The sequence below is a fragment of the Bombus impatiens genome, unplaced genomic scaffold (genome assembly GCF_000188095.3).
Source record: "Bombus impatiens unplaced genomic scaffold, BIMP_2.2 scf_0377, whole genome shotgun sequence".
Classification (NCBI taxonomy): Eukaryota; Metazoa; Arthropoda; class Insecta; order Hymenoptera; family Apidae; genus Bombus; species Bombus impatiens.
In genome coordinates this window covers 453,629-470,992 of record NT_176796.1, presented here as the reverse complement: position 1 = coordinate 470,992, position 17,364 = coordinate 453,629, and the positions used below count along the sequence as shown (strand labels likewise).

General features: G+C 37.3%; 2 protein-coding genes across 6 annotated transcripts in view; both read right to left on the bottom strand.

Moving 5' to 3' along the window:
• Positions 1-882: 882 nt before the first annotated feature.
• LOC100743468 (uncharacterized protein B0303.7) lies at positions 883-3,835 on the bottom strand. Of its 3 annotated transcripts, none has more exons than XM_003489880.4 (6): positions 3,679-3,835; positions 3,103-3,187; positions 2,773-2,899; positions 1,940-2,695; positions 1,609-1,872; positions 883-1,239 (listed from the first exon to the last, which is right to left on the bottom strand). In XM_003489880.4, exons 1-6 carry the CDS (start codon positions 3,698-3,700, stop codon positions 1,102-1,104), a joined length of 1,392 nt encoding a protein of 463 aa, XP_003489928.1. In that variant the 5' UTR covers positions 3,701-3,835; the 3' UTR covers positions 883-1,101. The 3 variants fall into 3 exon arrangements, with proteins under 3 accessions (XP_003489928.1, XP_012241644.1, XP_012241646.1); XM_012386221.3 differs by lacking the exon at positions 3,679-3,835 and adding an exon at positions 3,364-3,640; XM_012386223.3 differs by lacking the exon at positions 3,679-3,835 and adding an exon at positions 3,258-3,335.
• Positions 3,836-6,053: 2,218 nt separating this feature from the next.
• Positions 6,054-17,364, bottom strand: part of LOC100743346 (tribbles homolog 2) — a 27,033-nt gene continuing 15,722 nt past the window's right edge. For 2 of the 3 annotated variants that reach the window (XM_012386186.3, XM_033320962.1), the window contains exons 4-5: positions 17,183-17,352; positions 6,054-7,933 (exon numbers count right to left, since the gene is read on the bottom strand). In XM_012386186.3, the coding sequence (XP_012241609.1) occupies positions 7,483-7,933; positions 17,183-17,352 (621 nt within the window). In that variant the 3' untranslated portion in view covers positions 6,054-7,482. Of the gene's footprint in view, positions 7,934-17,182 lie in introns of all 3 variants that reach the window. The other variant, XM_033320961.1, reaches the window with a different exon arrangement.

Sequence of the window (17,364 nt, the reverse complement as noted above, 5' to 3'; positions counted from 1 at the left end):
ATTAATAAATCTAGGATTTATCTACACTTAATAATCAGTTAGAGAAATTTACAAATAAATGTTATTCAAAAATATTGATAATAGAGATATTACTTTCTCTATTACATAAGTAATAACAACTTAAATAAAGTTTAAATTATAAAGGCAAATAGGATTTGCTGAAATTTGATATTGAAATATCTCAATTTCAACTTTGTGCGTAATTATATTGAAATTTCTGTTAAGAAATAGGAAATTATTACAAAGTTTCATATATACATTTTTTCATATTTTTGCACTAAGTGCATTTTAATTTACGAGATGATCTCTCTAGTTAAGCCAAAGACAATATTGCTGACCATTTCATAGATATACATATTATCTTATCATTTGTCATTACAGATTACGTATATGTATTGACGCTACACGTATATAACACCAGAAGAGCGTTAACGTTAACATCATTACCAGGAATCGGTACCGCCTCTGTTTAGGAAAGAGGCTATCATGTGTACTTATACATATACATATATGAGATGATAACGATTGTACACGCTTGGATGTACAATTGGCAGCATTGTCTTTAACTTAATTAGCAGAAGAGTCATCCTGTATAAAAATATATATTACACAATTAAGGAATAATATTAATGCTTGATATTTGAATACTTTGACGATGGTAAAATACGTTTTATTTGTATTACTAATTTTCTTCGGGAAAATAATATTTAAGACATATCTATAAATATTAGTGACGTAAAAATTAGTTACTTTTGAAAAAATTGAAAAGTAATATTACTCTATCCTTTTGTTCGTAAAAAGCTTCAAAATGTAAATCTTTCATTTTCAAAAATCCAATTTAAAAATCTAGTAAAAATATGTTCTTGAAATTCTTTCTTTCTCTTTCACAAGGCAATGCATACTTGCATATAACTCAGTCTTGTTGTAAATAGAAATTCTACAAATTTAGTCTCCATTTAGTATCTATGACTGAATAAATTCTAAATTTTTCATTCCCTGCTTCATGAAAATACCATTACAAAAATATTCGTAAGAATAAAATTAGTAATATAGAAATCACTGACATGTAATCATTTATAATATGAGAAAACATGCGAAACATTAATTTTCCAAGTGTAAAGGAAGAGTGCATGGGATTCTATTTACGTAATTTACCGGAAATTGTCCTTTTCGATCTTTACACTCACCATATAACCAATCTTGTGATATCCTCGATAAAACTGTAATTTTTTCTCCTTCCTACAACATATATATGGATATATAAATAAAATGAAATTAAGATAACTATTATACAGTAAGATTGACATATGTAAGTGTAGTCAATGTGTAATCAGTAAACGTAATGGGATTTTTCATACTTCAGCAGTACAATAACCTTGATAAAAAAAAAGTGCAGATGAGCAAAATAATTAATTTTTAATGATAATAAATAGCAGGAGAAAATAGATCGTCGTTATTCTTTTCTGCATATTGAGAGAATATTTATATTGATTTATATTAATCATATCAATTATAATAATGTATATTAATATAAGAATGTAATGTAATATAAGAATGATGTCTAAACGAGCAAATGATAATCGTCAATTTTGCATCAAATTAACTTACATCAAATACTAAATCTTCTGGTGTTTCACCTTTAAAAGGGTAGATAGCGGTAACTATATTGTCTGGGACACCAGGCAATGGTACTTTTATATCGATAAAATTAATAGGAAATATTCCTTGTTGATTTCCTACTCTACCCTCCATCCAATCTTCATTAATTTTCTTAATTAAATATATTATATCACCTTGCTTGAAAGGCAAATCGTCCGCATGTATTAATGGAAAATCATATAGAGCAATGCCGTAAGGTTCTTCATTGCTGACCTAAAAATAGGACAATACTAATTATTTTGATAAAGCAATAAGTATGGAGCGAATTATAATTACTTACTGAAAGATCGTTATTTATTTCTGCTAAATATTCCAGAGGTGGTGCAGGTGGTGGTATTGTGGGCATCGGAGGTGAAGGGTTATCTTTAGAATCATTTTGCCATGAATTAGATAAATCTAACGTCATTGGTTTAGCAGAAGGCACTATTTTGTTTGAACATCTTGATTCAATTTCGATGTTGTTAATCTTTTGCTGTATTTTCGTTTGTAAAACTTTTGGAGCTGGGGGTTTGGGTGGTTTCGCGCGAATTATAGTTGGCATTGATCGAGTACTTTTCAAAGATGTTTGATCGAAAGATGCTTGGTTATTTGTATTAAAAGCAAAAAAGCTTGCATCCCCCGCATGTTTTACAGATTGTAACGTATTATGATTAGTTATTTCCAATGGTCCAAATGGATCTGTTATTGAATTAATTTTCCATGGATCATTTTGTGATGCTTTTTTATTAGATATTCCAAAAAAATCAAAATCATCTTCAAAGGCACTTTCTGTTTGAGATGTGTTCCCACTACTTGTAAATGCAGATGGATTTGAGTTTCCATCACTGCCAAAGCTATCAATGCTAACACCGTCGCTACTTGATCGAGTCGTAAATGTTGGAGATCCAGGTGGACTAAAATCTATTAGACAAATTGGTCCATTTGTGTTTTCTGATTGTAATATTGTATTGTGTATTTGACTATTTAACTGTGTTATGCTTGAATGTTCGCTTTTCTTTCTTCCGAAAAGATTAGTCAAAAGTTCTGTAGGCCTTACCTATTCGAATACAATATAAACAGCATTAGATAATGTTTATTAACTGTAAAATGTTAATTTAATAGACGTCTACATACTGGCTTTTTTGACTTTTCCTTTTGCGTATGCGAATAATTTTGATTAAATTTTGGCGGTGGTGGCCGAGGTGGTGGCTTTTTCTTCTGAATAGGTTGTTGCATTAACGAAGATCCAAAAACATTGTTTCTATGAATATCAAAAGATAATTAAATTTTGTAATGAATTCGATAATGTTTGAAATCCTACATAAACTTATAACGTGCGCCTTGCATGAAATCCAGTCATTACATCATATATAATATACTTACATTTGTGTAACGAAAATATTTACTACGGAAATGGCAAAAAGTATAAAGAATCTGTATTAAACCACATAATATCGAACTTACGTGCTATTCCAAATAATGTTTCTTTGTGCCGTCGAATTTGGATTAATCGGTGGACGAGGGGCAGAACGTGTAGGAATTCGCATTTCTGAAAGCAAACCATGAAATGAAGCAATACCTCGAAAAAAAGTTCGTTGAGATCTAGTATTGCAGCATACAATGCACGAACAGACACTTATTCTATAGATTCTTTTCTATACATTCATGCACACAAATGCAAATACGTAGACACGAACATACAGGGGAATTTACGAAAAACAATACCCGTATTGACAACAATGAAGCTTCTGCGTTCCGATTATACGCCCACTACCAAGTGTCAGATATCTTTTGACGCGATATGAATTCAGAGGCGCCACGATAATAATTAAAAATTTCACGAATGGTAGTGTACATTGGATTTGACGTACGAATGAAAAACATGACGTAGTAATGAAATTTAATTATTATTTCAAACATATGGATAAAAAGTTATATTTGTATTTTACTGTATACATATGCTTTCTTCAATTAAACAGATCAGTTAATTTTCTTCGAGTGATGGTTATTACTATCGGCAGGTTCGTACACAGTACTCACCTGTTTTTACGTTTGCAGCCATTTTTCATTCAACACGATTGCAACTATATCTTATATTACGACGTGATAATACGTTTAAAAGAAATTGATTAAACAACTAACTTCTACAGTCCTATAGGCGAATAATTTATATATCGTTGGAAATATTTTGTTTAAAGATTTAATGTTAATAAAATAAATAAACAACTGTTTCTTGCTGTTTCATTTTGTTATTTTTTAATGATTTCACTTGTCAAAGAAAATGAATCATTGTACCAGTAATGTTTCATTTTTGTAATTAAAAAGGACCCGTTTCTCCTTATAAATGTTATAACTACCAACGAAACTGTTCCTTAATTATACGCTTATCGTTTCTCATGTGTATAGGCATGTGACTGCTTTAGAATTAGAACAATTACCAAATAATTTATGACGTATCAAGCATTTATTTGAAATTTGCAAAATTACGATTATAGATTACCATTAATGTCCCTAGATTTTAAAGTTTCTAGGTACGTTAATTTTATTACAGTGGTTATACTACTGTAATTTGCTCCATTAACCTCTATGATAGTTTAAATTGTTATTTATTTTTCGTAAATTTGATCGTATAATATAAAATATATCTTTTTATTTGTATCTCCTAGTATTTACAATATTTCAGTAAGTTTTATATTTTACTTTATATTTTACTTTAAGTATATACATACATGTTTTAATTTACATAATATATTCGTACAGAATAACTCGTGTTACTAGCGACATCTGAGTCATATGCAAATTACAGATTTTGCAATACCGAATTGTACAAAATGATAAATAAATCTTTATACATACTCGTTTTATCGTATGTACGTATATGTAATTATTTTCATTATTTAAAAAATGTAATAAAATATTTTGTCATTAAATGTCTCGTTGAAAATAATGCATCTGTAAAAATAATTGAATCTACTACTTTATTTATTACTGAATGAAATATTTAGCAAAAAAGATTAGAACTAGATGGAAATATGATTTTCTATCTATATTTTCTAGAACTTTGAGAAATTTAGTAGTTTCGCAACGTTTTGATTTGACCATTTTTTAATACTTCAGTTGCTTTAAAGGAAAGTATACACGTATATACATACATGCATACAATTATATTACATTTATATATATGATCTATATATGTATATATATATCTATATATATATGATATATATATATATAATCTGTTTTAAGGAAAGATCTTTTTTAAGAAACATACACCGTTGAGCAAGGATTTATCATAAACGCTATATTTATTTGCCTATGTACATAACTTTTATTATTGTTCCTAATGAATATTTATTAGGATTTAGTAGGACTTAATGGACTGGATTGAACTTATATACATGTTTTAGCGTCAACGAAACGCTCTTACCATTGTACCCTGACTCAAATGATAGAAGAAATCATGCACTGAAAGCGAACACAGGGCGTATCCAATGCACGAAAAGAACTGCATTATAAAATATAAAGGAAAAAAGTCTCTTATACAAACGTTCGACACATACACTTGGTTTGCACTTAACTTCTCTTTCGCAGGATAATTGTAGAATAATTGTATAGATATGAAATAATTCTTCATACTTTCTGTGAATCGAACCATCTGCGAGGATTAGGGGCGTTTAATCGTTCGAGTTCTTATAATGGTATATAGCTTTACAAGAATATTGTTTTTTGAAGGAGGAAAAAACATGATAATACGAAATAGAAAACAAACGATGTTAGCGTTTATGCACCGATAAATTCTAAGTCTATTTAAAATTTACGTACAGCATATACACAAAAGCTGTCATGTTTCGAATCGTCTCAATATAATTTTGTTTATATATAAGATAAAAGAAATGGACATGGATCCCTTTTACACGAGATCCGAACCAGGCTGAATGAAATAACAAAACAAAATGAATTTCTAAAAAAATAATTGAATAAACGATACTTAGAACTTATCATTAGGCAGGTAGATTTTGCATCGTTAATATTTGCTCTTTGTTTTCTTAATGTTGCCGGCAAATATATGTACTTACGTATATTTCTGTTTCAACAGGGAGCACGCATATCTCAATTTTTTCCACGAACAGAACGTAATACACTGATTTTTGATATTTCAATTGGTTGCATATACGCATAAAAGTGCATGAACAAAGACTTACGGATTTAATATAAAGAAAAAATAAATAAATAGCTAAAAAAAAGAAAATTATACAAGAATGATACTTCTTGTTAATAATGTATAAAATGTTTTTAATGGTATATATTGAATTTCGGAAGAACGGACAAATTAAATTGAGATAATAAATAACTACTCGTAAGTCTTTGCTAACAATCAAATTTACTCGACGATCATTCCGTTAGACCTCTTTTTTAATATTTCCCAACCAAAATGGTTGTATGCATGTATCAGCTCGTATATTCTAGGCCGTCCTCCTTCGTTATATCGACGACACAAAATGTCAAAGAAGAAAAGAAAAAGAAAAAAAGAAAAAAAAAAAGAAAGAAACGTGAAAGGAAGGAAAGAACGAACGATTTGGAATCGGAACTATCCCTTGATGCGACAGCTAATGGTTAACCCTTTATTTGGTATTCATTTGTAACATGGCTTTTATGTGTAACTTACGCACGCAAGTACTATAATATACGTAAATATGTACGTGTATGGAAGAAATATGGTGTGGTCATAAGTCGGTGAAAGATCAACTTTTTGTTATCAAGTTTATATACTCGTATAAATATATTTTCCTAGAACGAGCAATTCCGCTTTAACTTTCTTTCCATCTAAACCGTAACGTTTAAAACACAATGTTACAAGTCTGTAAAGAGAACTCTTAAGAATTATTTAAAAATTCGGTCTTCATATAGGAATGCCCGTTGTAATTCGCAAGCGATGGTATATTACGTATTTCAGTGAGAATTTTGTGATAAAGTTGAAACAACGCATATTTTATCTCTAGTTTTCGAACTTTCTGATGATTCTTAAAATGTCGATGGCGTGTCGAACTACTACGAACAAAAGAAATTTTGTACTATATCGTTAATAATCAATTGTTAATTGTATTACAACTAATAGAAGACATACATAGGTAAGACGCGTTTTGTTCTTTCTTTCGTAACGTGTAGACAATTTTAAGATCGCACTATATTTCTTCCAAGGAGAATTACGTATTCATCACATATGAGAAGGGGGAAAACGCATGGCAATTTTGTCAACATTTGCGTTAACACTGCATACTAAAGCAACAAGTGAGTTACAAATGCTCGGTTGTATCAACGGGCATGGGTTTTTTAAACTGCATAACCCGAGAAAATATAATAAAACGCAGACTTCGTACTTTCGCTTAATCCTTATGTGGAAGACATTTCTTAAATATCGTTTTTCTAGTCGACCGTTATCTTGCCTGTCTCTATACGAGATATTCCGTATCGCATAAATAGTGTACAATGTTGTAGGAATTATCGAATTACTAACTTTTGATTTCTTATTACTCGCTCCTCGCTATTTGTCTTCTTTTTCGGTATATTTGCTACATATATAATAGGAACGGTAGGTCTCGTTTTGCTCGTTTTTCTCTTCGATGCTGCGTGCAAAGTAACCGAGCGTTTATATCTAACTTCAACATATTTAATAGAAAATAAAAAATTAAGATATAAAAACTAAGAAAACAGAAAGTAGGAAACAAAAGCCATGTTAAATTGGGATGAAATGCCCTCTGCGTACAGAATTTCCGTCCAAATAGAGGATTAACGAAGAAAGCTGGGTCCAGTGCACGCGGAATATATCTTTTTCTCTCGGAAGAGTCAGTCTTGAGGATTGTTAGGTAGCTCTGGTACGATCTGATCCTGACAAGAAGATCTGCTGGACGCGAGGCAGACTCGTAACGGTTTCGCGAGCCATGGGTGTCTCGGCACGTCCTCCGCGTACGGCCTCTCGGACGGTTCCTTTCTCAGCAACGAGCGGATTAGACACCGAGCACGTGGGCTTAGACCTTCTGGTACCGCGAACTGGCCACGTGAGATTTTCGCAAACAAAGACGCATGCTCGGCGTCGTTAAACGGATAACGACCGACCAGCATCGTGTACAGGAGTACGCCAAGCGACCAGATGTCGGCTGCCTTCCCGGAATAAGCTCGTCCCGAGCGTAGTACTTCCGGCGCTACGTATGCCGGACAACCCCGTCGATCGGTCAGCTTGTCGTCATCACCTTCGACGATCACCGCATCTTCTAGACTTTCCAGACGAAGTCGTGTTCTAAAATGCAGAGAATCGAGATGTTAGTACGTATACGACCCGAGTTTATATAGATTTGAAACGATATCTTCGATATCCGATCAGCTAAAACCACTTTATATATAGACCAGATAGATGTAGCGAAAGTAAGAGAGGATGAATTTTTTCTTGGACCGGATCAACAACATTCCCCGAATAAAATCGCTATCCGTTTTCCGACAATTACATCGAATTTAATCCAATTACGTCCAATTTAATGGAATTTAAGCCTAAACTATCGTATATAAGCTGATCGTTTATACATACATCCTCTTCGATATCTGCCATCGACTTTAACGTTTAGCGTGTATGTTTATTTACTTATCGCTAGTGATTCTGATACGTCAACGAATACGTACGAGATGAAAGTAACTCGCGCTACATTGCCGTCGACTGTCAGATAATACGCAGCGACCGGCTGTCGCGCCGCAAATGTTAGATAATACGTAGCATGAAAATTTGAAGAACGAATAATTAGTTATTCTGTGTAGATAGATTTAAATAATCAAGATTAAAATAATTAACGTATTTTGCTCGACGACGTTCTATACGTAACGAAGCAATATCAAATTACAAAGAGATAATTTATCGCAATCGCAAAGGGAATTTATCTTAACGAAACGCGCGGACGAAATGTTGTTTCTTCTTTTTTTATTATGTATCGATTAAAGTTTTATCGCATAAATTAGAATTTGATCGATCGGGTTACAATTTTGTAAAAATTGTACGCATCGAGTTAAAAGAGATTTGTACGCATAATATTTGAACGGAAGTGTGAGAAGCAACCGGTCGTAAAAACCTTAGCGAGTAGCAAAAGAAAAAGAAGAAGCGAAAATAGTGAAAATGACCGCAGCCGGTCATATTTAACGGTTAAGTGCGATGCTTCTACGTTCTTATTTCGGTTTCATCAAAAACATCGCGCTTTATTCTCTTTATAGGTACATCCTCTGTGGATGCGTCATCCTCGAAGAATAAACCGAGATCGTTGTCCAACTCTCAGCGCCGTATCGTCGCTCGCCATCGTCCGAATAATTTATACCGAGTCGATGATCGCGCGGAACAGCGAAGAAAAAGGTGGCAAGAAGACGTGGAAGCAACCGCGAGAGCGTGTGCAACATTTTACGTACGGAGGTATTTTCAGTTTAGCAACGTCGTGAGGAGGACGTCGCGATTGAGCCATCGTCGCGTAATCCACCGCACGATACGGCGAGACGTCGTGGAACGAGGCAGAACGAAAGCACTGGTGAAAGAAAGGAGAGTGTGCGCGCCCGGAGACCGTATAGCCAGTTGATCAACCTGCAACGCGGAAGTCGCGGAACGCGTCTACGTAATATTCCCGACTCTTGAGTAACTTTAAGCTTTTCACGATGCTCCTTCTCACGCGTTCATTACGATATCCGATCGATATGCAACGAGCATAACGACGAATAAATATCGTCCAGTATTCGTCTTTTCTACTCCATCGACGGATTGTCGCAGCAGTGTCGATTATGTAAAAATCGTTTCTTGTACTGCTTTCGCCGATAAAATATGGAAAAGACTAGAAGGTTACTGCCTCGAATCGATGAATTTAAACGTATCTATTTATAAAACTCTTCTTTTAAAAAAAGCGTTCCACTCACCAGTCGACCGTAAATTTTCCCAATATAGAGGATTAAATTGGTCCGATGCATCGCTTAAAGAAAGGGCAGGAAGCTGGATATTTCGGAATGATTCATTTTCAGCTGCAACTATTATCACTGATCTTCGTACTTAAAGCCGTGCTATCATTCTCTCAAGATTTATTTTTTTCTTTCACTTTATACGTTAACTGGGAAGAAAGTTAATCGACCAGAGTTTTCTCGATTACTAACGTTTTGCGCCATATGGATTATGGATTTTTGTGCTTAAAAAGAACGGTTGTATAATGAAACTTCGTAATAAGATTTTTGTAATCTCGCGAGTATTCGGAACAAGCGTCTATTTTATTCGGGGATTTAAATTTCACAATTTCAGTTGTTTCGTCAGATCCTTCTTTTCTCGACAAATGTCGTCGTTTGCAAATTATTAAAAAAAAAAAAAAATAGTTTTAAATTTCAAATAAAATCAACATACAGTGCCGACTATAATATCGTGCGAACGATATCTTGATTCGAACGAAACGTCGTTGTAATACCAAGCTGCAAAGCGGAGGGAATTTGGAGTCAAATTATTGCCAACAGTAACGTTCTTAGAATACATTTAACACAGATTGGCCAGAGTGCGTGTACGTAATATTCTCGAGTCTTGAGCAACTTTAAGCTCTTGATGCTCGTTCTCATATTGGCCGAGATATTTGGTCGATATGTAATGTCGTAATCGTTTGGGAAGTGCACACGCGTGGAGAACAAAAACCGTAATCGGTGCCACACGATGTTTCAAAAGACAATTAAGTACCACCTAATTCATATAATCTAATAAAATTCTCCGCGAGTGTTATCTCTTAGAATAGCAAATCGTTTTGATAGATCATTTTGAATAAAATTTATTTCGACAATCCGATTCATTCGTTCGCAATTTACCTCCTTTCGTTAGATTATTTCCACCTTAAAAGATACGCAGTTTACAAAATCGTAATCGTTCAAAGTTGGTAGAGTACAAAGCTGATTTTTCAATTCGCCGATAAAAAATATCGCGTTAATTGTTTTATTTATACGAAACTGTAAATGCAACGAATTACACAGTTAATTAAAACTCACTTTACGTTGTATCGAGTTTACGATTTTATCATATATATCAAATTTCTTGTATTTGTAAGTACTTTAGATTTCCTGACCAACTTCCCAACGCATCTCTTACACCGCCTTCTATGAAAATAAAAATCTTTTTTCCCCCATTTCTGTTAGCATATTCAAATTTTGACAACCTCTACGAGACGACTATCGAACGCATCCTAATCTTAAAATTCAAAGTTTACGTTGCGCAAGTTCTCCCAGTACCGGATCGAGCGTTCGAACACCTACATTTCAGAGCCGACGTTTTATTTTATCGCGCTAGAAGGATCAGTCGATTCGATGGACGGCTATACCCATTAAGCTATTTGTAGTAGTATCTTTGAAATAAAATGTCGAAATCCAATTCGGTAGTTACGTATGGTTTAGCGTAGGGTCGTCACACTTTCGTCTCGAATCATCTCTCGTCTCGATTTGCCTCGGAGGGAGAAGAGAGAAGCGAGGAAAGAAGGAAGAGAGAGAGTCTGGCACGATCTTGAAAATCCGAGCGAGTGTCAACGGCCTCGCGTGTCGTTTCCTGCAAGGAACTCCGTGTCGCCCGCTTCGATCGCCGCGCGTGTTCTCCGCTTTGGACGCGGCCAGGATAGGCCGCCGCGCCGCGTAGCTTTCTTCGCAAACTTTCACTCGTAAGTAAGCAAACGACGACGACGACGACGACGACTCCTACGACAGGCTGCTGGGTTCAAGAACCCCGTGTCGCGTACACCGTAAATTCTACCGTAGCGATTTCCTCCGAAGACTCGTTTACTCTACGATAGCGTGCTTGAGAAACACGCGTTTCGTCCTTACTGGCCTATACAGGCTGTGACAAAAAAAAATTACTCGAAACTTTGCGTATAATCTTGCACGTGAAAACGAGAAACAAGGATCGTCTTGTCTCGCGTGCTCTTTAAATCCTTTTCCATAATCTTCCATAACAGACAAATTCGACAACAGACAAATAACGGACAAAACGAAAAAGCTGTATACCAATCGTATAAAATAATAACGAATAGAGATGGCAAAGATCGCTGTAAGGATAAAAGGATCGATACAAAATCCTTTTTTGTTAGGAATTCTTGAATTAAATTTAGAAGAAACGTAATTTAACTTTACATCCGTCGAAAACATTGAAACATAACTGATTTTATGAAATACAACTGAAAATATAAACCGCTGACGTTTGAAGAGAGTTGTGTAAACGTTGAGACGAATCGGTCGCTTTGTTCGGAGTAATTTTCTAGCACGTGCGAGAGGTAGTTATCGAGTTATAAAACTCGAACAATTATTTTCCCACTAGCGTAGCATATTCGTAATTTATTCTTTTCATTAGATACACTATACCCCGATGTTGCGATATTAAAACAGCTTTTTAAATATGAATTTAAATTTCACACCGATTCGATAGAAACGATAAAAGAACAAAGGCATCGATAAAATATCTTACGTTCGGTTCTTGCAACGCAAGTCGCGAATATGTTAAAAAATTGAAATTGCATATTTTATAAAAAAATTCCCGTTAAATTTAATAGAAAGCGTAAAAATTGACAAGCACTTTAATCGCAATGTATTAGCTATAACGATAAATTTATTTTAATTCCGTTTGGTTACGATAATCGCGTACTATAAAAATTTATTTGCTACAAAAATTATTTTTAACGGATTAAATATTACCAATCTTTCGTATCGCGTTTGTACGTTTTTCCCTTGATATACGTACTTTGTTCGTCGTATATTTCCATCTAACTATTTCTCGATTTTCCCAATATAATAATCTCGTATATCCCAACTTGATAATTCGATGATAGTTTTCCAATCTGGTAATACGATCGAATTTAAGAAGAAATATATATATGCTGTATCGGATCGATTAAAATCGGATTTCATTAATGCGTCCATCGATACGTTAAACGCGCAGACAAGCTCGAGAGACTTGCGTCCGAAGGAAACCGAAGGAAGAGGAAGGTTCCTCCTAACGTTCGCTGACGTATGCATCTCTTTCGTATTATCGGCTAGTTCGCCGAGACACTCGAACTCCGTAAAAAGGCATATCCGGGAAATGGTCGATTCGATCGATCGATCGGTTCTTGCTAGTTGGAGAGACGGAAGACGGAACGACGCAAGCGTTAAGAATTCTCGTGGAAATGAATTTCTGGTTGGCCTTCGTCTGGTTTGTCCGAAAGGCAACCGAAGAAAAAGCTCGAACGAGAGAAAGAGAAAGAGACGGCGAAGAACTTTGCACGTCGATGACTTTCGTACGACGGTGTACGACGGTGTACGACGGTGTACGACGGTGTACGACGGTGTACGACGGTGTACGACGGTGTACGACGGTGTACGACGGTGTACGACGGTGTACGACGGTGTACGACGGTGTACGACGGTGTACGACGGTGTACGACGGTGTACGACGGTGTACGACGGTGTACGACGGTGTACGACGGTGTACGACGGTGTACGACGGTGTACGACGGTGTACGACGGTGTACGACGGTGTACGACGGTGTACGACGGTGTACGACGGTGTACGACGGTGTACGACGGTGTACGACGGTGTACGACGGTGTACGACGGTGTACGACGGTGTACGACGGTGTACGACGGTGTACGACGGTGTACGACGGTGTACGACGGTGTACGACGGTGTACGACGGTGTACGACGGTGTACGACGGTGTACGACGGTGTACGACGGTGTACGACGGTGTACGACGGTGTACGACGGTGTACGACGGTGTACGACGTTGTACACCGGAATTAGACGCGAGGGCGTCGCACGTCGACTAGCATCGATATACATATCGCGTCGATACTTATTCGACCAACAAAGATCTCAACTTGTAAGGATTATCGACGCGTATCCGCTTGGCTCGAACGATCCAAGTTGCCGGCGTTGTGTCGCACACGCGCATGGCGATAGCTATGAATGCGCGATGGAACGTCCGAAAGCCAACGTGTAAGTACGTTCGTTGTTGGCTTTCCTTCGAACATCAGACGAGTACGGGAAACGACGAGTATCTCTTTATAAACTCATTTATAAAGCTGTTTCATCGTTAGAAATTTGTTGACATCGGACATACTCGTTTTCTCTTTATCGTTATTACAGCGCCTTGCCAACGAATTTACTTAAACGACGTCGCTTATTTTCAGCGGTTCCTGGACCGAGAAACGATACACGCGATTCACATGTTTCCTCTTTTGCTAACAACTTTATCGGATAAAGAAAATATGCAACGAATTTTCGATACTGCGAGGAAAAAGGTGATGCAAATGCGAGACGAAAGGAAACACAAGGATATTTGCATAAGCGTGATTGCAGCAAGATACAAGGATAGTCGTTACGTATCGGTATTGCGCACTGCAACCATCGTGATTATATTTGTAACAAAACGACTGACACGAAACCGATGCATATCTATCGGAAATGCATTTTTAACGACACTCCTTTGTAAATCCATTCCATTACCGGAAGCGTTCACCTCGAAAGCGCTTTAAACTCGACGGGATAACACACTTTTCCAATTTCTTGCTATAGCGGTATATCGTTGTTTCGTTTCTGCATATACAATACGCTTATCAATCGTGACAATCGCTATACCTAATTTTATATCTTTTACTACTTTACAGAGAGTTAAATGAGATATCGATTAACTCGATAAGAAACGGGTTCGTAATATCAGAAAACAAGAAGACTTAGAATTATACCTACTGTATACATTTTATCATTTTTTAATCGCAATTATATTTATTTCTAAAGAATTTCCCCATTGAAATTTGAACCTATATAGCCGACTATGTACAGAAATGTCCACTTGTTGTTCATTGATCCAGGTACGGATTCTTCGTTGCTATCTTTTTGATTTTGCTCGGTTTTCAAGCTGGTCGGAGACAAGAGAGCGAAGAAGGAACTGCACAGCTGTTTCACGATGCGCGTCTTAGCTTTGCAACTTGAAAATCATCCAAATACAGAATAATTTCATAATCGTAAAAGTAGAAAAATCGAAAATTTTCATCTAGCCGTCTCGCGTTGCATCAAGTTACACGAACATCGTTATCATTCGAATCTGAAATCTTGATATTTCAAAGTATCTTTGTTCGACTTTCTCAAATTGCACACCGTTAACGATCCAAGCACAAAAAGGAAAAATTCACACGTCGCGCGGTAATTTCAAGTGTCGGAAAATTTATCGCGTCCGGGGTTAACGTATCTACACGGTGGAAATGCAATTATGCGCGCAGGAAGACGCATCGTACACTGTTATAGTTCTGGATGCCGCGTCGCGTCGCCGAGTTTCTGGGAGGTGGAACGAACCACGCGTTTCCTAATTATACCAGCGTTTCAAAATCTCCCCAGTCGATAAACCAATATGCTTTTCTGGCTTACGACACATTCCCTCCGTGCCCTCCCCTCTATTCCCCACTATGATCGCATCGGCCCTTCCTCTTTACTCGCGACATGCAACCCGCTGCCTCGCCGCTCTTTCCTTCTCGCTTCTCTCCTTATTTTACGCGAGGGAGCAGCTCACCGAGCGACAGGAATGCGAGCGCAACGCGCGATTGGCCAACGCTGAACCAACAACGCGCACAACACGCGGCACCGGTGGCTTTCTCCTTCTCTCGGCCTTTATCGCCTCCATACGCTATGCACTACATGCGGGAAACACGTGCATACGAAATACGGGCCAGGATACGACCAAGTTGTAAAATCGGTCGATAGTCGGCCGGTAAAGTAATCGTGTTTCGCGTGTCGGAACAAAGGAATTGACAGAAACGAAAGCGCACGCGGCATCCAGCGGAACTTGAAATTTCGCTCAAGGCCATATAAAGAAACGTTTAAGTTTAAGGAATCAATGTATTTTATACGCATTTCACGGAACAAACATTTATATATATACACATATATATAATGTCTCGATCGTTCGTTTGGTTGGAACACTCGCGTGTAGGTGCGTGGTATCGCGCGAACAGTCACGTTCAGCCGCGGTAACACGCCTTGCGAATAGCTTGGCGTGGCATGGCGTGGCATGGCGTGGCATGGCGTGGTCCGGTGTGGCGCGATCCGTTCGTTCCACAAATTCATTCCATGTATTCTGCATATATTGTGCAATTGCATATATACAATACGGTGTAGTACGTTATCGAGATGGCATCCTTCCGCGGGAAGGGTTACGATACGTGAAACGTAGAAGGCTACGGTGCAAATCAGGCTTCGCTAACCAAAGGTTTGGTGTCGTGTGACACGACGCAATGGCGACACGTCGCATCGTGGAAGGTTAGCAGCAATTGTATAACAGGACGGCCGGATAAAACTGGCTACTTCCACGTTCGAATCGAGTCAAAATAACCTACTACGTTAGCAGCTTTATAACAGTTGGTTGGTCGATCGGTCGAGCTTGAACGAAGATCGTTACGTTGGACGAAAGAACGATGTTGCAGAGTGTTTCCAAGGTACGCGATACGGAGTCTGTCGCAAAACCTTGTATTACGAATAAAATCATTTTTATGTAAATCGTACAAAGTATTTATTAGAATCCGACGCAGTCTCGTTTATAACACGATCGAAACCTCCGCTAGGAATGCAGTAGCGGCGGCGACAACAACTTGTCAAATTTCCAATCGCAATAAATAATCGGATTGAAATAAAAACAAGAAAATAGGACGGAATTCATTAAGCGTCCAAGGGTTGCGTATTGTGCTGGCGCGTATCGGCCAGTGAAGGGGAAATTAATTTATGTAGGCGTGCAAGTACTTCTTTTCCAAGATATACCTACTGTGTAACCGATGGTGCAGAGGAATTACAGGCGAATATGGAAATGAAACGAATACGAACTGGTTTTCCATGGCTCTGCAACGCGCCTTCTCTCGCTCGCACTAAGAATGCCACGAACGATACGTAGGCGTGTATACCGTGTATCGTTAACGATCGTATCAAATTAACAGCTAGTTTGTCCAGACTGTAATATCGCAGCGTTTAAATCAATATCATAGCACATTTGTAACGAGAATCGCTAACGCGCGCACGTGTAATCCGTTTGTAGCAAATTTCGGATCAAGCGAAACATTTGAGACAGGACGGTCCGGATAAATTAATTTCACTCTGCGATATCATTTCGCTAGAAGCATCGTAGTTACGTAACATTATAAAATCCTTTACAATCGCTGTATAACGATAATTATTAGAATAATATCACCGACATTATCGAACGTTTATTGTGTAGATAGTTGTCGTCAAGCTTTTACTTGGATCACTTATTCTTATCCTACGTGTATATAGACACGTTAAAGAGCTATGTAACGGATACCTTTCGCGCGAAATCTCAGAAAATGATGAAAATAAACTTGCCCCGAGTCAACTATCGTATTTCGGCTTATCGTTAGATCGACTTAATTTAATCTTAAGACCGCGACGGTCCGACTTTCGATCCAAGAGTGTCCGATCGATCGATTTTATTATCGAGATACAAATTATTCGACCTATTTTCAAATCGTTTGTGTGTTTTTACCTTGCTTCGTCAGCGAAAACGAATTTCCTGAGTTTTAAATCTCTGAGCACGACCCCGTACTCGTGGCACGTAGCTACGGCCCTGGCTGCTTGCCGGAACAGTCGCCTCGCCTCTGGTTCCCGCAGTCTCCTGCGCGCCCTTACGTAGGCGTGCAGGTCACCGTGATGGCCCTCCAACAGGAG

Excerpts from the sequence above, each read along its gene's own strand:
- LOC100743468 (XM_003489880.4), bottom strand. The coding sequence starts at position 3,700 with ATGGCTGCAAACGTAAAAACAG. Across the intron at positions 3,188-3,678 it reads GGCTGCAAACGTAAAAACAG|AAATGCGAATTCCTACACGT; the intron begins GTGAGTACTGTG and ends GTTTGCTTTCAG. Across the intron at positions 2,900-3,102 it reads AACATTATTTGGAATAGCAC|AAACAATGTTTTTGGATCTT; the intron begins GTAAGTTCGATA and ends TGATATTCATAG.